General features: G+C 38.9%; 1 protein-coding gene across 1 annotated transcript in view; it reads left to right on the top strand.

The window, feature by feature from the left end:
- The first annotated feature begins 5,533 nt into the window (after window positions 1–5,533).
- The window catches only part of LOC311188922 (macrophage mannose receptor 1-like), a 54,905-nt gene continuing 38,609 nt past the window's right edge, over window positions 5,534–21,829 (top strand). Inside the window, exons 1-6 of the mRNA XM_084260473.1 lie at window positions 5,534–5,687; window positions 9,498–9,899; window positions 11,365–11,538; window positions 16,591–16,752; window positions 18,485–18,598; window positions 20,816–20,962. Coding sequence (XP_084116599.1) covers window positions 5,627–5,687; window positions 9,498–9,899; window positions 11,365–11,538; window positions 16,591–16,752; window positions 18,485–18,598; window positions 20,816–20,962 — 1,060 coding nt within the window. The 5' untranslated portion in view covers window positions 5,534–5,626. The remainder of the gene's footprint in view (window positions 5,688–9,497; window positions 9,900–11,364; window positions 11,539–16,590; window positions 16,753–18,484; window positions 18,599–20,815; window positions 20,963–21,829) is intronic.

A 21,829-nucleotide genomic window follows, 5' to 3' on the forward strand; every position in this document is an offset into this window, starting at 1 on the left:
TCCTACTGATTTATTCCTGTCCTAAAAGATGATAGCTCTTGGAGGACCTCTGACAACACATGTCCATGGTTGTATTCTGAGTTGTTGATGACAATGGATATGAAGATTGTTTATTTTTAATTAAACTGGATTATATTTGTGTTAATGTACCATGATACAGCAGATAAAATATTGACTTTCATTTCTAAAAAAACTCTATTTCCTACTAAGAAAATCTCTTCATCCCTTATTAAACAATCTTTCATCTGTGAACTGCCACATTTCTGCTGCATCTCTTTTTAACAACGATAAATAACCAGAACTGAGTGCACAGCTCAAAGGTGGTAACTTATCAGTGTGTTTTGATATTACACCAATTGCAAGGTGTGCTCTGCTCAACTCCCACTGAGTTCCAAACTTAGCTGACCTTTGACTCTGCAGTAATATCTACATAGCTGGTTATGTATTCATTTTGTTAATTGAGAAGTAGTCCTATCAAAAGACTTACAGCACCTACATGAATGAGAAATGGCAGTCTGGAGGTTCATAACTGTCATAACAGCATCATGGGTTCCACTGCTATTGGTCATACAGAGCACTGCAATTAAGACAAAATTCCCACAGTTCTCACTTAGGAGTGCTTTATTACTACAGAGAGAAAACTGAATAGACTGTGAAGAACAAGAGTACTACCACAGTGCCATTCCCTTTCTGCCTTCTTGCTGGAGGGGATTTGTAGCATGGATTTCATGTTTGAGAGCAATTCTGTTCTGGAAGTGAACTAAGGTACTTTGGCTTCCAAATCAGTCATGAGCTATTTTCTTCCTGTACAACAGATATCTGCTGATAGGCAGATGACAGAGAAAAGCACTGATAGCAAAGGAAGTTTAGGATAATTGTCTTAGGAGTTGTGTAGATGGGCTGAACACATTTGGGTATCTAGAAGAGATTTTTTGGTGGCATTAAAAGTAATTGCAGAACAATGAAACTACTTTCTTGGCAGTGTTTTACTTCCCTCCCACCCCCTCCCACCCCAGTGGTCAAAATCTCTTGTTGAGAAAATGGTCTTGTGAAATAAGTGCTGAACTGGGTCCTACTTAAGCTTCACAATGCCCATGGAATAAAATTTTCAACACAAAAATCTTTGCTATTATTAGATTCTGATTAAATTAGATTTTTTTCTTGCTGGGTGGATAGAAAGTGGCCCAGTTTATGGCTACACTCCACCGTGTCCCTGAAAAGAGTCTCTTTACTTTGTAAGCCATTTTCTGAAATGTATATAACTTACAATATGTCTGGTTTTGAGATTAAAAAAAAATCATGTATATGCTAAACTTGTGGCTTCTCTATGGAGAAGTCTTTTCACCGAAAGTAAGTCTCAACTGCATTCATCAAGCAGGTCCTAGCTGAATATACTAATATATTAATTTTAAGTTGTGAACAGCTTATTACTACGAAATGGTCCCAGACCCACAATTCAGTATTTAGCTATATTTATGAAACATAACATAGTAGAATACCATAAAAAAAACCAAATTAGAATGCACATGGCAGAATCTGTGTATGCACATGGGTTGTTGTGCAGCCATGGATTCTCTCTCTTTGCCACTTGAGCCTCCTCCATGATGACAGAAACATTTTAGGATTTCCTTACTTGGCCTGAGCATCTGAAAACTTTGGGCTGTATTTACTGTGGCTTTTAACTATGCAGGTGATGCTCATTTGTAGCTGTAAGCAACCAGAAATGTGAGGGCATGGACATTTCTCTTTTTTTCTGTAGCATTGGTCAAGCACAAGCTGAACCTGAAGTGTTAGAAATCATGAGAGCATCCATACATTCCCAAAATCCATGTATATTTATGAAGCAATTAAAGTATATGCAAGGAACAATCTTATTCTTGCTTTGCACTAAAGGGAGAATGTTGGAATGCTCAATGTTTTTTAAATTTAAAGCACAGATAGAAGATTGCATTAGTTGAATTAAAGGTTAATATTGTACATGATATTAACAATATGCTCAAGGGGCTTTTACTAGGCAGAGGTTGTCTGGTGACAGATATTGTAGCCTTGATTGTTTTCCTTCTTAAGGCAATTTATTACATTTTTGTTTTAGAAATCAGAAACATCAAAATCAATTTCTGAATAACATTTCAGAGGAAACTTATTTGCATAAAAAGGAAATATGAACTATGCCAATCCCTGTGTTTTTCCCCTGCTCAATGCCTTGTTTATATAGCTTCTTCTTAGTATAGTGCAAGTATTGTGGTAATAGTGAGGATGCAAATGATGCACATTTTGTTACTGAGTATGTGTTTATTGTATATGACCATGCTACCATTAAAATGTATAGAAAACTACTGAATGCCATCTGAGAAATACAGGCTCCCACAAGAAAAATAAGAAATCTTGGATGCAAACATGAAAGAATGGTTAATAATCCTCTTGTTTTGCTTCTGCACAAAGAAAACTGGTGTCTTATGCTTCGGGTCTGGATATGATTTCATTTAGACCGAACTTTCCATCTTCCTGTTGACTCTCAAAGTCAATGGCTGTTGTGACTTCAGGATTTCAACTTATTTTGCCTGGAAGAGTCACCAGTTGCAAGTACTGGATGTGCCAGAAGCAGAGAGGGTCCGACCTGTTTCAGAGGAATTAAGGCCTTTCTGTTCCACATGTGAATGGCAGCTGGTTTGCTACCCACGGAGAGAGATGGAAACATATGTCTATCTAGGGCATGTATCCTGTCATTAGTTATTTAGCAGACTGGACTTCTGATAACTATTTGCCTAAAAATCAGCCTGAGACTTTTCAGAATCCTTTTGTTGCAAAAAAGAGAAAATCTTTCCCTTGGACTGTATCAGACCAGAACATATGATTCATTTCTTTGCATGATGATTCCCAAAGAGCAATCCAGATCCAGACATAATTGTTGAAGACCATGCTGCAGACGAGACATGGAGGCTACATAAATAAGCTCATTGAGACCTGTGCTACTCTAGACAGGGTGTAGATATAAATATATATATACATATACACACCCCCCCCACATGCTGACAATGTCTTTGAAGTGTCGGGATCTCCAGCATGCGCAAGGGACAATGAGAAAAAGGCCATTTTCAGATCACAAAGGCACAGATCCCAAGAGAGGCTGGAATATCAGTCTTGGAGATAGCTCTTCTGATGTCTCATTTTGGTTGGAAGGGACGTCTGGAAGTCATCTAGTATGAACCCCTCCCCAAAGCAGGGCTAACTTGAAATTTAGATCAGCTCCTTCATTTGAAATTTAGATATAAATTTCACTGGAAATTTATATCAGATTCTTGTCCAGTTCAGTTTTGAGAATCTTGAAGAATGGCATAACACAGTTCCTTCTGTCACTTCAGGGTATAGCTCGTTCCTGGTACAGCCACTGACTTCCAAACAGGGGTAACCTCTTGCCTACTTACCTCTTTTTCTGCCTGTTGGTGTGACACACACATTCACTTCAGTTATGTGCAGACTCCTTTGCTACTTTGTCTAAAAGCTTTTACTCTAAAACTTTTTTGGCAGTTGTACTTACACTGAGACTGAACTTGACACAGTGCCTTTCTTCTTAGTTTATCTTGGGCCAAAACTACCAGAAATCCCCAAACATTCAGTGACAGTCTTACAAATAACAGTATTCTGTTGGAGCAGCAGCACCATTCTCCATCTTCTGACGTATTCCTTCTAGCACAAGAAGCTTTCCTGGGCTTCCAGGTGTTGCTAACTGCTAGCAAAATAAATATGTAAACAAATATTAAGGTAATTAGGAATTTTTTTTTTATTACACTTCTAAAAATACTTTTCATGCCTGAATCTTTTGAAGGTGGTAGTGCTAGAATGTGGAGGAGTTCTTAATTTCTCAATTGTACTATAGTTATTTGAGTTAGCTATAATCTTCCCCGTGCAAGCATTCAGATCTCTAAATTGCTCAGCATAAAGGACATTGCAAAGAGGCAGTGAATAATAAATATTTGCCATATACTGCAGCAAGAGATGAAGGTTCCCAGATAAGTGTTCATCAACATAACGATACAGAATACTGCCGATTGTAGCTGAAATACTCCCCACCTCCTGTCCCTGGGCCAGCCTGCTCCTGACCTTTGCGTGGGTCCACAGATGTCAAGAGAAATTATGAAGCACTTCCTCTTCGCTCCCTGCACGTAGTCCACAGGAAGATCCAGCACAGCTGAAGTACCTGACTCGAATCCCATCTGATGTTAGCAGGAATTTCATATTGACTTCAAATGAGCTTGGACTTCATCTCCAGTGTTTATCATCCTCTAATAATATTGTCAAAGTACTTTCTCACTCTGCCCCCACTCCTTACATTGATGTTTCCCAGGCCCTGCTCTGCTTTTCCACCCAGAACCTCCAGCAAGGTGGCTTTTGAAGGTTTTCAATACTTAAGCAGAGATTTCTGAGTGCGTGGCAGTACAGGGAGAGCCACTGTACAGTATGATTGACACACAGAAGGGTGATGTTTCTCAAATTTGTGTATCCTGCATCACAAAGATCACTAAGTCTGATACATTGCAAAAGCCTCTGCATGTAAAAGAGCACTAAGACCATGGTATTCCATCCATTTGGGACCCTGCAGACCATATACTGATGATGACCTTTAAGGAGTAACATTCTACTCCTCACAAAAAAAAGGCACGGGGGGGTAGGAGGTGGGGGGGGGGGGGGGTGTGTGTGTTCCTCCTACCCAGCATAATAAGAAGCCATAAAAACCTCAAGGCAGATTGTGCTCTAAAGACACTTTTTCAGAATGATTATTTAATTCCACACTGGTGGTTCAGCTTGTGAAAACAGAGCTGCCAGGCGAGGTTTCTCTTTTCTCACAAGAACAAGATTTTAATTCTGTGAAGGGCAGATAGAGCCACCGCAGGCAGAAGAATGGGCAGATAAGCAGATAGACAGTAGGTGGGTAGGTAGATCGGTTGGATATAATTTATGTGAGCTCCAAAAATGCCTCAGAGGGGTTTCCCAAGCGCCTCCCACCGCTCCCCAGCCCCGACCCTCCCCCCCCCCGCGTTCTGCTCCCCGGCGGCTGCTGGAGCAACCTGCTCTCGCGCGGGGGAGGGGTGATAGGGGGCGGGGGGGCAACCCAAATCCCGGTTCCCAAAAGTAGGTCTCTGCTACTTCTGCAATCCCTGCTCTCGGAAGAAACCCGGTTGTTGGAGTGGGGGTTTTGTTTAAGCCTGAGAGAGAGAAGAGGGAGGGGGATGTCCTGCTCGGCGCGGGTTCGGTTCGTTTGCTTCCAAAGCCGACCGCTGACCCGTACGCAAAGCTGACAGAGTAGCAAAGGGGATAAAAATAAGATCCACCACCACCACAACAAAAAGCCACCCAGCCCTCCTCTCAGCTATCGCCGCTTTATCACCTGCGTGTGCCTGGAAGGAGGCTCTTCCCTCCGCCGAGGAAAGAAAAAAATCAGCTTAGGAAAGCAAAGTTTGAACAGCGAATTCCTGTTATTTCAAAACGCACCATGTGACAGGATATTTCCTTATCATTCCGAGCCCAGAGCTTTCCCCTGATCCACCAGCCATTCACAAGTACGGAGAAGCTGCCCGGCGGGAAGCCCTCTCCTCGCAGCACGGGGCGTCACGGGGAAGCCGCGGTGATGGCTCCCGCTCTGCTCCTGCTTCTCCTCGCACTTCTCCCCCGGGCTTTTCCGCTGCTGGGTAAGTGCCCGCAGAGACTTCGTGGGATGGGACGGAACGTGCCGGGAAAAGAGCGGGGTGGCAGCAGGCACCGAGCCCAGCCTGAACCGGGGCTTGAGTTTGGGGGTGGGGAACACCTGCGCAGGTGGAGAAGCCTGCAGCCAGTTTCACCTCCTCGGTGCTGCCTGACGGGGGGACTCCGAGCTGCGGACCGGCCGGCCGAGGGAGAGCCCGAAGAATAACCCCCCCTGGGACCCTCCCTCTGCCACGTGCCTCAACTCCCTTCTCTCCACACCTGCACCCGCAGGTGCTCGGTGAGAAAAGCTGCTTGACGAGGGGGCCCTTTGGATGCACATGGTGTTGTTGTGGGTGGCAAGCAGGGCTGTCACCAGCAGTGCCTCAGTTTCCCTGCTGTCCAGCAGGCTCAGATGCGGATGGATTTAAAGCTGTCACCCAGCTTTCCTGTGGCTGCCTCCTTAATGCTGAGGAGAAGGGAGAGCTTTGTGTTGGGGCTCTGCCTTTCCACCAGTCTCTGGTCTTTGATGGACCCAAGGACCTGTTTTTGGCAGATGGTTTTGGGGTGTGGGGCATGAGGTGTTGGCACGGAGTAGAGCTGTGAAAACAAAGAAAAGCTGTGTTTTGTGCTGAAGCCTGGAGCTTGCAGCCTCTTGCTTTGAGAATTACTGTGATTTCCAGTGCACTGCTGTTTTCAGTGAAAGTTTTACATCTGCCCTTCCTGAAAGCCTCTCAGCATCCTCAGCTCTCGGGTTTGAGGTCTACAGAAGCACTACTTCATAACACTGTCATGTACCCTTTCTTGGTTTTTGTAATTAGCAGTAATCATGGTAGGCTACCTGGTAAGTGGGTCTGTGTGGAGAAGATAGTCATCTTATCTGCTTGTTGCTTTACTGCTTCCCCATCTCTTACTTCTGGCTTTTGGTGTGCTCTTCTGGTGCTCTCCACCAGTAGTGCTTTATTGGCTTCACGAGTTACTTCTTCATTTACACCTGCATAACCTGTGATTTTTGCACATGCTGCAGAGTGTGAAGCTACATTGGCATGCTGGAAATCTCTACTGTGGAAAAGATACTGGGTCTGTGAGATTTTACAGTACATGGTGCAATTTTTTGTGTATAAACCGGAGTCAGAGCTAGATAATAGCCACAGTGTGGTAGATGAAGAAGAATGAAAGTCTGTGTGAAAAATTCTAGCAGGATCAGGATCTCCTTGGGACACTTGAGGGAAAAGATGTTAGATCTCCCTGGATGGGTTATAATGGTGAGGTAAGTTGGTTCCCATGCCTGGCACGTTCCTATGCATTTCCAGGAGCAATTTCCAAAATATGGATTAGTCTTTTACAAATTGATATTATTCAAAGTATCAAGACTACAGTAGTCATGGTCATGCTGTGGTGAACCTCTAAATGTACCACCTACAGCTCATGTATAGTGAAGAACAGCACCCTGTTATGGGAGTTTTATAAAAAAATGATGCCACAGAATAGTGAAACACAGCTTATGGTTATGTGAGTAATTTTGCTCAGCCCATTTTACAGACACAACTCATAATATTGACAGGAGCAGTATCAAGTGCTTACAGAGAAGAGTTGGCAGGCATAGCAAGTATGGTACAACTACCTGGCTTGTTTCATATTCTTCTATTCTATCTATTCACCAGAAAGTGTTGTATGGGAAACCTTCTTGGTGTCCAAGCAGGTAGAACAAACAGAAATAAAGCTGTGAAACAGAGTGACACAGGACCATGTTACAAGTCTGATGTATGGCCATGGATGAGACAGAAGCAACTCTGAGGGGAAGGAAATCCTGCAACTGCAGTCTCAGTAACTTGCTCCTGCATCCTGCTACCTCCTGTTCTGTCCTCCTGTTTGGTGCCAACTTACTTTTAGTGCCTGCTTGGCATGTTGGGTCTTTAGCTGCTTACCTATGTATCATTCCCTGTCAGATCACTGTGAGTGCTGGGACTGTTGTATAAGCAGCTATTTTGTGTTTATACACTAACACTTTGTAAAGAAGCATTCAGAAAACTAGAGGACTGAAGATTTGTCTTGTTTTGCCCCCCTACACACACTGGACAAACCTCTTTGTTCAGCTTTCTAACCTTGTTTCTGATGCCCAAGCTCTGTTCCCATTAAGGCTTGGATGCAGCAATCCAGGCTTTTAACTCTGGGGTGCCTTTTTCACCTGCATAGCCGCCCCTCTTTAATACCATAAGCTGCATAAAATTAAGAATGCTATTTTAGGTCACAAATATAATTTTAGCAGTTTGAAAGATCAGGCAGTCTTTTCCAAACATGTGAAAAATGTCTGATATCTCTTTTACCCAGAAACTTTAAATAAGATTTCAGGAAAAGAAGAGTTGCAAGCGTTGCATGTATCAGTTTACAATAACATTGTGCTAAGTGCTGGTAGAAAAGCAGAACAAAAAAAGTTATCGCCAGCAGTGATAATTATATATTTCCTTGTATTGTCTGTGAGTGAAACAGATTGGCAAAAGGCAACAATTGCTGTCTCCAGTGCTCATCAGTTTTACACTACTTCCCAGTGTGTTGGGAGCCAAAGAACAGAAGGAAACTGAGCCATGGATGAGATAAGTCTAGGTCAGCTCTTTCTCTGAGAGAGAGGTTATTTGTTCCCAGGTTGTTCTTGTACAGAAAAGCATGATCATTTCATATTTGAGCCTCAGCAGAGAAGGGAAAATTTTCTGTGGTTAAACTGTTTTCCCCTTAAATATTTCTCCATTATAGAACTTGTTTAGTTTGGTAATCATTCACTTAAATAAATAATGTTTTAATTAGCTTCAATCCCCTGAGTCACATACATTAGTATTTCTCTTTCCTAGCTTGTTAGCCCAGTTAGAATACAGTTTTAAGACCTCGTGCATCCTGTTATGTGATCCAGTATCAGAGAAACCTATTAAGTTACTGCGCTAAATTATACCTCAAAGGGATCAGAGAAGAGAAATTCTCAGTCTCCTGGCAAGGCCAGCTCAGAAATGTTGCACTCCATAGTACATTGGAGTGTAAGAGATGCTAAAAACTTTTCTAGTGGTTACAGTTTTGAAATGAACCTTGAATACAGGAAAATTCATGCCGTGCAGCACTATTTACTTAGAGGGAGAAATAAGTTTGGGAGCTAAGAAGAGTCTCATAGATTTTCATAAGTCATTAAGAGGTTTACCTGATCATGGTAAGTCCTACTGTGGTCAGAATTTCATTCATAATGGAGAAATGCTGATTACTGCAGTTGAGTGAGAAATGAACATTCCAGTTTAGCCCTACAAGTAGCTTGTGCATAAAGCTTAAAAAAAAAATCCTTCCCCTCAATTAAAACTTTTAGCAGACCTTATGGGGACAGAACTTCCCACTGTGGGGAAACAAAGCCTGAAGAACTTCATGGCTGTTGTCATCTCCTCATACCTGGGAGCCAGGATCAAGAAGCCAGTGCTGCTGGATAGCTCAGTGTCAGGTGTGCATACTCCCTTGTTTCAGTAGCTCCCATGGGTGCACCTTGGAATAATACCATGAGGGTGTTTTTTGTATTCTGTTTAACCCATATTTTAAAGCTACAGGAGACGCTAGATCTGCATCTCAGCAGCCTTGCGCTTTTGAGTGTGGATGCAAAATAGGTGAAAGGTCCTCACATCTGAACTAGTTGCATTCTACAGTCACTTTAGCAGGTATATGCCCCTGAGGAACCATATATTCTGTTGCTGAACGGATGATGAGATTTTAACCCCGAGAGTAATGTCCAGATTCATATTTCATTTAGCTAGTAAGATATTTTAAATGACTCCAGTATTCTTGTCTTACAGATACTAGCATCTTCCTAATATATAATGAAGATCACAAGCGCTGTGTATTGGCACAAAGTTCTAACTCAGTGACTACTGCTCCCTGCGTTCAAGAAAATGAGTCACAGAAATTCAGGTGGGTCTCAGATCACCAGCTTATGAGCGTAGCATTCAAATTGTGCTTGGGAGTGCCTTCGAAGAAAGACTGGGTTCCGATCACTCTGTACCCTTGTGACAAGGCTAGTGAACTTCAGCGATGGGAATGCAGAAATGAGACTCTCTTTGCAATCCAAGGGGAAGATTTGTTTTTCAACTATGGAAACAGACAGGAAAGGAATATTATGCTGTACAAGGGATCTGGTTTATGGAGTAGGTGGAAAGTCTACGGAACCACAGACGATCTGTGTTCTCGAGGCTATGAAGGTAAAGTTCTGTAAATTAATTTCTGTACTTCAAACTCATCTCTCTCTATATATGAACCCTTATGTCTATGAGTAAATGCTTAGAAGTGTAGGCGAATTTCCTTCATCTCATTAATGATCAGTGAGTGTGACTTCTGGTGAAATCAGAAATAATTGAGTGTGTGTTAAGTTTTTTTAGCAGCTAATTTTGCTTTTTTGACAAGGTGTTGATGTTCTGATTGATAATTAACCATGCATGGCAGTAATTCATTTGGAGATGAGAAAAAAGTCTATGGTTATTCAGAATGCTATTATGCAATATGTAATGATAGCTGTTATGATTTACATGTGTACAGAAAGACGGAGAATAAATATATAGCTTGTCATTTATGTATTTCTTTTCCTTGGAGAACAAATATGAATTATGCTCTAAGGACTTAATTAACTCTTGATATCTTCAGCTCCAGCATATTAAAGATACCTACCTTGCTGTTTGAAGTAAGTCTCAGAGTTGGTGCTGAAGTGTTCGACAAAGATATAGGAAAATGTAAATAGTTAAATTAGAAAAAGTTATGTTTGATACATACATACATATAAACATACATTTCTGATAAGCAGCTGGGAATACATTTGGCTTCTTTAGTTATTTTTGATAAACAGAAATGGGTATGGAGGGAGCTAAGGAGATAATTTCTAGTTTTTCCAAAATGCTGATTGCAGTAGAAGTCCTTGGTCTAGGGCCAGAATAAAATAACCATAGCAAAGCAAATTACGTGAAAGGGGGGGACAGGAGGGTGAGGGGGTGGGGGTGGGGGGAGGGGAGGTGGAGTGATGGCCTGCCATTCATTCCTCCTTTGTTTTGTAGCAGCTCAGTGAGGCAATGACCTTGGTATGTTATCTCTCTAGCAGTCACTGTCAAGTAGTGTTCCTCCCATCAGTGCATGTATATTATATGTGCATGCACAGAAAACTGCTTTAGTTACTCTGATAAGTTTTATTGACTCAAGTTTCTGATGAAACAAAAAATATCTTTAGATGCCAGTGGAAAATTTATTTGGGAATAGTATATTGGAGTCACTTGGTGGCATACATCTATCAAGTTTATGCTGTTCCCTGTATCAAGTGGCCAGTAATTGAGGGGGTTATTGACAGAAAAATCAGCATTTATTTGTGCTTAAAAATAAAATTGCTTAACTGTGTGGATTTTATACTTTTGATAGTTATGCATGTAACATTTAGGATGGGAATGTACTTGTCTTGGCAAAGTCAGTTCCAGTCACTGGTCTCCTTAAGCAATAAAAATTTGTCTCACTGTGAACTTAGGTATCAGCTTAGACCTGGAGGGTAAAATGATCAATGTCCCATTTCTAGTATAGTCTGTGTAGTAAGCTAGCAAGCTCTGCTTGATATAATGTGATCATAAAGCTGAACTGATATATATCCCATGCTTATTACTGCTTATACATTTTTAAATTGTGTTTCCTTAGATACCTACACAGTGAAAGGAAATGCCAATGGAGCACCTTGTGTATTCCCTTTTAAGTTTGCTGATAAATGGTATGCTGACTGCACAGATGCTGGCAGATCAGATGGCTGGTTCTGGTGTGGAACCACTTCAAACTTTGATGTTGACAAGATATATGGATTTTGCCCACTGAAATGTAAGTTTTGTATGTTCAAGGTTCTGCTGTGCTCTTATTCAGCTGCCTGGAAATATTTGTGTCCTTATGTGCTTTACTGTACAAAGTACAGATTGAAATGATACATTTTTCTGTCTCCATGCAGCCTGCTATCCTTTTAGAAACTACTTGAATATGCAAATATTGGGCTCAGCATAAAAAGGAAAAATTGTTCAACTGCATCCAGGTGAAAGTGTTAATCATATGCTAGACACTATGAATCACACCATTTACTTAAATAGAATGTTAATTAGATGTAGAGATGTTACATTAGTATATGCAAAAGGCCATGTAGAAGTCTATGCAGCAGAACTGTAAACTGGAATATACCTTGATGCAAAATTAAGACTACTTTGTAGAATGACTTGCCTTTTTAGAAACATGTCAAGGGAGATGATTCTCCCTCTCTGCTCTGCTCTTGTGAAACTCCACATGGAGTGCTGTGTCCAACTCTGGAGCCCTCGGAAAAAGGACTTAGACCTTTGGGGAGAGACTAGAGGAGGGCCCTGAAGATGATCTGAGGGCTGGAGCACTAATCCTGTGAAGACAGGCTGAGAGAGTTGGGCTTGTTCAACTTTGGAGAACAGAATGCTCCACGGAGACCTTAAGAGTGGCCTTCCAGCACCTGACTGTTTACAATGGCATGTAGCAACAGGACAAGGGATAATGGCTTTAAACTAAAAGAGGGTAGATTTAAATTAAATGTAAGGAACAAATACTTCCCTTTGAGGATAGTGAGGCCCTTACACAGGCTGCAGGGAGAAGCTGTGGCTGCCCCCTCTCTGGCAGTGTTCAGGTCCAGGTTGGATGGGGCTTTGGGCAACCTGGGCTAGTGGAGGGTGTCCCTCCCCATGGCAAGGGGGTTGGAACTAGATGATCTTTCAAGTTCCTTCCAACCCAAAGAACTCTATGATTCTATGAAACATGAAGGAGATTACATAAACCTTTTACTAAATCACAGTATTTCCCAAATCTGTGTTCTACATTGTAACTCTGTGTTTGAAATCAATGAGCAGTACTTCCCTGGCTTGAGTGTAGTTAGAGTTTCAACTGTAGAATTATGAATATGCAGAACTTTTTAAAGAAATGATATCGCTTCAAGTAAATTGTAGAAATATGCCTGTGTATTTAAATTCTTTTAAACTTGAATAAAATTTCTCTGAATTTCTGTAAAATATGTACCAAGCATTTTGTCTGCAAGCTGCTGCTTCTTCTGTCATGCTGAAAGATGTGGCCCTTCTTCCTCCCTTCTTTGTTATTGTGTTTTGCTGTAAAGCTCAAGCTGACCACAGTCAGAGCTAAGGAGAAAAACATGTCTTTCTTTTGATGTGAAGAGTGTGGCTTGATCTTAACTGGTCTGATTATGAACTATTAGTGTCCTTGCTGAATTTCCATGAATGTTGCATTCATTATTTCAGGCAAACCAAAATTACATGGTTTTCTCTTCTGTGCCAATATTATTTGATATCAAAAACATGTTGGGAATATCAATCTCACTAACAGACCACATGCCAGATCAACATAAGAGTGCTACCTGTTTAAAATTCTTTGAGTATAGCAAATAGCAGGCATCATTAAAATTGTGTTTAATTCTTTGGCATAATTCAAGGAAATCCATTCAGATGCTGTGATTGTTTTTGGGAAAAGCTGCTTTATGCTGATTGCCTGCATGTTTCCTTCCTGATTCTTTGGTACTAGCTATAAAATATTCAAGTTTAGGTCATATATTTTAATGAGAGACAGGCTGCAGTAGCATAAGTTTTAGTCAGCCCTGCGAGAGAGGAATGTACTGCATGAGAGACTGTAAGTTAATAAACTCCAACAGCACCCTTAAACCCAGAATGTTTATATCTTTGTATGTTAAAGTTTATTTAATAAGATTAAAGTGTTGTTTCTTAAACTGTCTAGGAAAGTGAAGCTGCTGATATGAAAATATGTGATGCAAATACATACTGGGGCCTGGACAGGCATACAGTGAAATCATACAAGCAGCTTTTTGTCATCGTGAGCAAAACCAGCTCAAATGGTCTCCAAAATAAAGGAAGCATAAAACTGTATTTATAACAGTTATTATAATCAATAGACATGTAGAAATTTGATAAGTGGAGGTAAAATAATTGTGAATATGACCCTTTATTTGGTACTTTAAAAAGAGATGCTGATGGAAGAAGCTTAAATCCCACAGGAAAAAACTGAGAAGTGTTGCTACATTAGAAAATATCAGTGCTTTACAGGTCACACTGTGTCTTTTTGAGCTGTAAGTTGCACTTCAGGACAAAAGGAGGTGTTGGGGAAGAAAACGGGTTACACAGTGTAAGACCACCAGGAGAAGGAGTCACAAGGTGTACCTGTAGCTGTATTTAAGTGGGCATAAGTCCATTGAGGCAACTTTATTGACAGATGAAAGAGGTAGAATTTTTGTAAAGAATTTAGAAAGCCTTATAAGTCATATGTAATGCTTACAACTGACTAGAAGGAAACCAAAACTACAGAGAATGAGGAAATATTTAAGTAGCCTTAGCACAGTATTTTAATTATTGGCAAATCTGCATCCTTGTATACATTCACAGATACTGAATTTATTTTTTTATGATGGGCCTCACAAATTTTTCTAGGAAAAAGAGAAGAGCACTTTAGAAAAAAACAGCTAAATGAAGATAAGCATGTGAAGGAAGTTTGGTATAATTTAGACTATTGACAGCATTATATCTTTACTATATTATAAGTTCATATAAACTGTAATGCCTATATTATGACATTCCTTCCCTACTCAGAGGGAAAGTGATGGCAGTATTTTATAGGCTAACACGTTTTATAATCATTTTTTGCCATGATGCTCTTCATACAGTATCCAGGGATGCTGGACTGAGAGTCCAGTGTGCTTTGGATGGATAACCAAACGAACAAGAACACTTTATTGTTACTGCTAGTCAAAGGCCAGATTTCAGCTTGCAATTTTGAAATCAAAATCTCTCAAGATTCTTCCATTTGTTAATTCAGGACAAATACTGTATTTGGATATGATAACCATGCTGGCATATTTTTAATTATAAATGCTGTTAAGTGTCTGCATTGGTTGGGAATTTATGTTGTTCTTCTAAGTTTGAATTTGTCTGTCAAGGGCTATACCTGAAATTTAATGCATTTTTGGTCTCATCTGCTTTGCTTTGCTTTAAAAGTTGAGAACTTTGAAAGACATGAGTGAAATCTTCCAACTTACTACATTGTACTTCTGGGATTTCGATGGTAATCAGAGTGGAAATAGCTAGCTCTCTCTAATTTCATTGTACACAAAAATTCATGCTGAATTCATCTGTGTATAGATTTTTAATTTTTTTTCCAGTTCCGTACTAAGGACAGGTGTGGTTAAACATTAATTTAGTTTGGAAGCTAAAATATATCAGTCCAGAAAAGTGATTCATCTTCGGGTTTCCTCTGAGGATACTAAGCTTTAAACAATAGCATATAGCTTTTCCAAAATCCTGCTCTGTGAAAGTATTTGACCTCATAGAACTCAAATATCTTTAAAACAAATTTTCCAAGGTCCAGAAATTACCTTTATTTTTATAAAAGACCAAAGTTCTACAGGAGAGCACCATATGCAAGCCAGGTATAAATTATGAGACTGGGAGAGTGAGGTGGAATTTCAGATGATTGCCTGTTACTTGTTTTCCTCTGTAATAATTGTACAAGATTTAAAAAAACTTTTCTATCAGGTCAGTCAGTTTATTTTGTTATAGATTTTACTGATTTTGCAATCTTCACTTTATGCCAGGGTTGCATGTGGGCACAGGAATTTATGGTCTTGTAGAACATATTCTAGCAAAGAAATTTTGCATTCTGATAGTCATAAAATATTTTTGGACAGCAGCTGGTTTATGGCTAATGATAATGGGGTGAAAGTTCCCATTTTTTATGAGGATAATTTGAAAAGAAGCACTTAATAGTATCTATAGACTATCAGATTTAATACAGGAAAAAGTGGAACTGGTTACTGACCTACTGACATTTAGCACGGATCATCCTTTGTCTTGAGTTTTGTTTATTGTACTGTTTTCCTCTTACTGAAGTTTTCTGAGCTCTCCAAATTTGGAAAAGGAAAAGACATCTTTCTCTCAAATTTTTCACAGCTTGCAAATTGAGAAACTCTGATAGAGGCTGCAGGAATTTCATTTGTTTTCCCATTGTCAGCAGATGTACAATGACCTCTGCTGCATTCTGGTTTTGTCATGTAACCTTAATTCTTCATGTGATATTTAGCTCAGTGTTGGGATTTTCTATAGGTTCAGTTTTTGTCAGTGCAGTATCACACTATTGTTGTGAGGATTCAGTTGAGATGAACCAGGAGAGATGCTGCAGCAGTTCAAAGAGTGTGGTAGCTGCTGGGGCCACTTGTCACGCTGGGCCTTGCTGCATGACATTTTCACTGGTTTGTTGTTGCATAAATGTGCCAAGTTCAGGTGTGCAAGAAGACCAGAGTCTGGTGGCAGTGAAGAAAGTGTGATAGTATGTCAGACACATGCATAAGACAAATGGGGAATTTAAGAGAGTGAGAGATGGATGCTGGCAATGTGAGCTTTGCCTTCTGATTGCCTCTGATTGCCTCTACCATAGTAAGAAAATCCGTAGCCACTTTATATAGTACCCAGAATTAGTAAAAAAAAGGAGAAAAATTGTCAGCTTGATGTACACATTAGCTAGCATGGTTCTGCATGGTTTTAGTCTTTTTCTCCACAGTGGCAAATCAATTCTTTTAGCATGACTTAGTCACTCATCTTCTATCTTGAACAGCAGCTTTGTTACACCAGAGAAAACGGTGACCTTGTTTCATTGCCTGTGTACTGTTGCACACGACTGTCACGCTTTAGCTCTGCCCCAGATTTACTAACACGTTAGAAAGCCTCAGGACTCCTTTCAAACCAGTTGTCTATACCAGCATATAGATTTTGTGAATTTTAGCTATGCAGCTTTTTCTATATTTTATCTGGCTCCATCTTGATGATCAGTTACAGTATTTCTTTTTCTCCCTGACAGTTAACATTGATTTGTTGTGGAATACAGATCCTTTAACAAATGTCCAGTACCAGATAAACTCTGAGGCAGCCCTGAAATGGCACCAGGCAAGAAAAAGCTGTCAGCAACAGAAGGCAGAGTTATTAAGCATTACAGAGTTGCACGAACAAACATACTTAACAGGTAGTGTAATATCCAGCAGTTGGGGTTTTTTTGTTTTGTTTGCTTTTTGAAAGTGCATTATTGTAACAGTTAACATTATGTATCATGTTCCATCTTGAAAAGAGGTTTGATTATGTTTTGGTAATTTATAAATTTAAACTTTTATCTTGACAGATTCAGCTGGAAAAAATCATACAAATAGTGATTATTTTATCATGATTAAATATTGCCAGAAACTTACTCTAACAAAAAATACTGCAGATGTCACTGGCAAACTTGCTGAACGTGTGCTCAATCCCACTGTCTATGTCACTGGTGAAAATATTTAATAGTATGGTTCCCAATACAGACCCTAGAAGGATGCCACTTGTTACTGATTTCCATTGAGACATTGAGCCACTGACTAACTCTTTGGACGCAGACATCCAGCCAATTCCTTATCCATTAAATCCACATTTGGATTTCATGTCCATTCATCAAATCCATATTTCTCCAATTTAGAGGAATGATAAATGTATTTTTAATGCTATGAACAGTCTGTTCTCTCGAAACTTTTGTTTTCAATTTAAGGATTTGGTAAAAACATGGATCTTGGTTTTTTTAACTGTGTGATGAAATTATTATTGAAATAATGCTCAAGGGAGCAATCTGGCACTAACATGTAGGAATGAGTTGTGGGTAGGTGTGCTTTAATCACAAACTAATAGATATGGCTGCCAAATGTATGTGAAAATGATTTTTTTCATTCTACACCTACCCTGGCAGTACCAGGATTTCCTGTCATACTCTTGATTGTCTTAACCACAACTTGTTTGTATAGAAGCCTTACTGGAATGCATTAACTTGGTGCCAAATCAGTTTCTGTTATGACATTCCAGCCCTTTCCAGTGCTTAACTACCCTTCCTTTTAACCTTGCCATGCTTCATGTGCTGCCTGTAATCATGGTGTCAGAGACAACTAAAATACATAGAGCAAAATTACATACTAGCATGATGTCATTGGCAGAAGCAGAAATAATGTCTATTGCACAGTGATTTTCTGTGAGCTATGCAGAAATATATTTAATTCAAAAAAAACCAGCTGTCATCTATCTGGATTTCAAAGTCTTATACAAAAGGCAGAGTTAGAACATTTATTACTAATGACTATATATAATGCTATAGAACTCAGCAGGATTTTTCTAGGTGCTTTTTAAAACCAGAGCAATAGGTTGGAACTCGGCTACAAAAGTGCAATCAGTTGAGCCTGAAAAATGTACAAAATGTGTTTTTTAAAAGACAGTATTTGGAATGATGCATTTTTAACATAGTTGGATAAGATGCAAACTTGTTTTTTTACTTTACAATATTTCGTAATTTTAAAACTCACACTTGTTTGTTTCATTGGAATAGAAAGAACACAACAGGAAACTAGTCATGCTTCATTTTAGAAAACTGATTTTTGGTTTTGTGACCTTTTGTGCAACTTTATTTAATACGTTACAATTTTGAAAATAAAATTCAAATTTGTGATCAGTGGTTTACAACAAGAATTCAGAAATGTAAATTTGTTTTCTATTGTAATAAAATCACAGTTTTTGCAGGTTTAGCATAGACACCTTAATTGAAAGAGTAAAAGTTGGCAAAAAGGGGGAAAGAGAAACTGGGAAAAAGGAGAAGCAGGTGGTTTAGTTAGAATCCTGCTCTCATGTTTTGAGAATGTGTTTGGTCTTGCTGTGTACTTCCAGCATTTCTCTTTGTCTCTGTTACCTAGGTTTGACTGGCAGACTGAGTTCCGCTCTTTGGTTTGGGCTTAACAGTTTGAATTTCAACAGCGGATGGCAATGGGTTGGTGGTGCTCCATTCCGATACTTAAATTGGGTTCCAGGTAAGTTCAAGTACATTGTTATTCAGTTTAAAAGGCAAAATTTTGGTCATCATGTCACATTTTTTTTTTCTGGTTCTCCATTCTCCTGCAATTATTGAATTTGTTTCGATGTTGAAAGGTTCTGACTGTGGCTATAAATGCTTTGTGTAACAACCCCTATGCCAGGGATACACACAGGGATCACAAAGGAAATGGTAGCCTCAAAATCCAGAGGAAAGTTTTAAAGTAATCTATCTACACTTAATTTGTTTCTATTCTTAATTTTCTTTAAATGTCTATAAACACAGAGTAAATCTGATACTACAGAATACCAGATTAGACTGCTGAGTGTATGTTTGGGTTTGAGGATTTTTTGTTCGTTTGTTTGGTTTTTTAGTGGGGTTTTTTTTTAACTTCTATTCCTTTCCAATTTGTTTTGGTTATTTGCTTAAAAATTGGATTTTCGTTTTCATGTAGGATTAACCTGCCCATGGCAGTAACATGTATCCAACTGAATATGTTAAACTAGTCTACCTTGAAGCAAACCCAGCTACTTCACACGTGTAATTGAAAGGTTGAACTCTGGTGCCACTATTAAAAAGCTGCTCTGCTATGTCATCTGTATACATGGCGAAGAAGAAGTGATTTTCTGGTTTTCTATTCGGAGTCCTTATGTTAAAGTGGCTTTTTGCAGGACTATCCCCTTGCACTGGCTATTCAGGAAGCCTTCGGAGACTGATTTAAAGTAGATATCTGAAGTTATGCAAAGTAAATACTTTATCTTCTTTGAGATTGTCACATGCAACTATATCCAGAGTAACTATAAATGCACATTCTATCTTATCATCCAGTGGCTTCCTTGTGTAAACTAGGCCAAAAGCAGGCCAAACTTATTGACTAGGTAAGTGTTGAAGAGTGAACTACTTTATTAGTCTCTATCCAATTGTGTGAGCACACAAGGCAAACGAGCTCAATTGAATACTGCTGTGAGGGTATTGATGAGGATCTGTATGTAATGAAGAGTAGAGGAAAACTGATTGGGAGGTGGAGCCAAAGTAGCAAGGGGAGCTGTTCATGGTTGTTAAAATAATACTCTTAAGACAAATATAAAATAGCTTATATGGATTTATCTCCTTCATGACTTTGCTTTGGTCAGCCTACCTGTATCTCATCCCCATTACTCTGGATGTTCGAGAGCTGGTTGTTCTTCCACTAGTCTTTTGTAAAAGAATTTGTGGAAGCTTCATATTCTTTCATCTCACTATCCTTAAATAAATAACATAAAAACATGGGAACTAAGTTATCACTACTTAAACTGAAATTATGCCGATAAGGCTTTTGTGAGAGCTAACTGCCAACAGCTGAATTAATTTTGTGCATTAAAAGAATTTAAATTTGCATTTTTGAAGTAAGATCTTTTTCTCCTTTGGGAAGAAGATTTAACATGACTGCAAGTTTAAAACTAACTGTAATCTAAAGTAATGAAGTCATAATCCTATAGGAAAATTTTCAGTGAGCTATCTTGCACGCTAAACAGTATCGGCTTGCTGTGTTTATTGCTGAGCAGTACTGACACTTGCTTGTTATGTAGTATACTAGCACATGTTCAGAAATGAAAGAAAACCCACATTGAGTTTAATCATACTAGGCCAGATCTTGAAAAGTTCATCCAGTTTATTGCAGAAATATTTTCTGTTCTACAGGTTCTACTTTTCTTCTAGATGTTTCTGTTAGTGCTGCAAATGCTAATCTCCAACTGAAAATATCCAAATATCCTGCTATTGTCATATTATTTAGACAAGTGGACAAGAAGTTCACATTAGCAAAATCATTACTTATAATTTTTCTGTCTCTATTGTTATACTGAGTACAGAACTTAGATTGTGCTGTGGATTTTAGATATTCTTTGTTTAGAAAGAAAAAAGCAGCAAACAAAAGCAATAGGTGCACTGTAATACTGTCCACCAAGACTTTGAACCTGTGAAGAGGCTGTTAAATTGTGAACTGGATAAACATATCAGCTCGTGGCTGCTGTGAAAAAAATATCTCATAAGGGAGTGAACTGCACCATTTAGTTTGAACAACAGCAGAGAATCACAATTATCTATATGTCTATGTTATCTTATAATTAAAGCATAGAACAGATAAGACTATGAGAGTAACTGGTAGGCTAACTATGATGTGCTTATTCTTTGTTGTTGTTGCTGAGTATTTTGTTTGTTTGTTTGTTTTTTAAAGGACATCCTTCTCCAGAACCTGGAAAAATATGTGCAGCATTAAATCCTGGCAAAGGTGCTAAGTGGGAGAATAGAGAATGTGATCAGAAACTTGGCTATATTTGTAAAAGAGGAAATGCTACTTTAGAATCTTTCATTATTCCTACAGGTGAGTTTGATAATAAATCCTCAACAAATTGTTAATGACCAATGGTTTTTATCTGTAATTCTAGTAGGTGTGTGTTACTGTACATGGTAAAATGAAGAAAATGTCTGTGCAGACTGTGGCTTGACCAACATGTCCTGTAGCGAACGCTGTGAACTTCCTTTTTGCTCTGGCCTCCCTGCTTCCTGTAAAGTAATCTTTCCTCAGGAGTTCTGAGTTCTACATTGCAGAAATAGTAGAGTTCTCTTTTCCAAAACCAGGCAGACTTTTCAGATTCTTTCCATAAAGTAACAAGAGGAATAATAAGTTCTTTTTATTAAAAATATATAATTATCTAATATCCCATGTCATTGAGAAAAATCTACTTCTCTGTTATTTTGACTACTCATGGAATATAGTATGCCAGTGCAAGTTGGTAGTGGACTAGAGGGATGTTTCAAAATTATTTTGAGAGACATAAATAATTTTTATATATTTTATAAATAGATATCTATATTTATATATGTACAATTATTTATATAAAGGTATAAACTAATTAACTTCTTTATAAATTTATGTAAATTATATATACATATACTGATGCTTTTTCAGAAAAGAGGTAATTCTTGTTCCTGTCTAATGCACATAGGAAATGCAAAATAGTTTTCATTGCTTTAGTTAAACCTCTTTCCTTATTATATCTCTGTGTATTATAAAGACCTTGTAACATATTCCTTTATTTCACTGTTCCTTCTTCTGTTCTTTCCAATTTTCTTTTCTTTCCCAGGGCATACTGTCTCCACTGACAGTATTTTGTATAAGTTTTAGAAGCAGAAAGCTAAACCGTTCCTGGATTTCCAGACCATTTACTACATGTGTTATTGGCAAACT

This window comes from Gallinula chloropus (genome assembly GCF_964237585.1).
Source record: "Gallinula chloropus genome assembly, chromosome: 2".
Lineage (NCBI taxonomy): Eukaryota > Metazoa > Chordata > Aves > Gruiformes > Rallidae > Gallinula > Gallinula chloropus.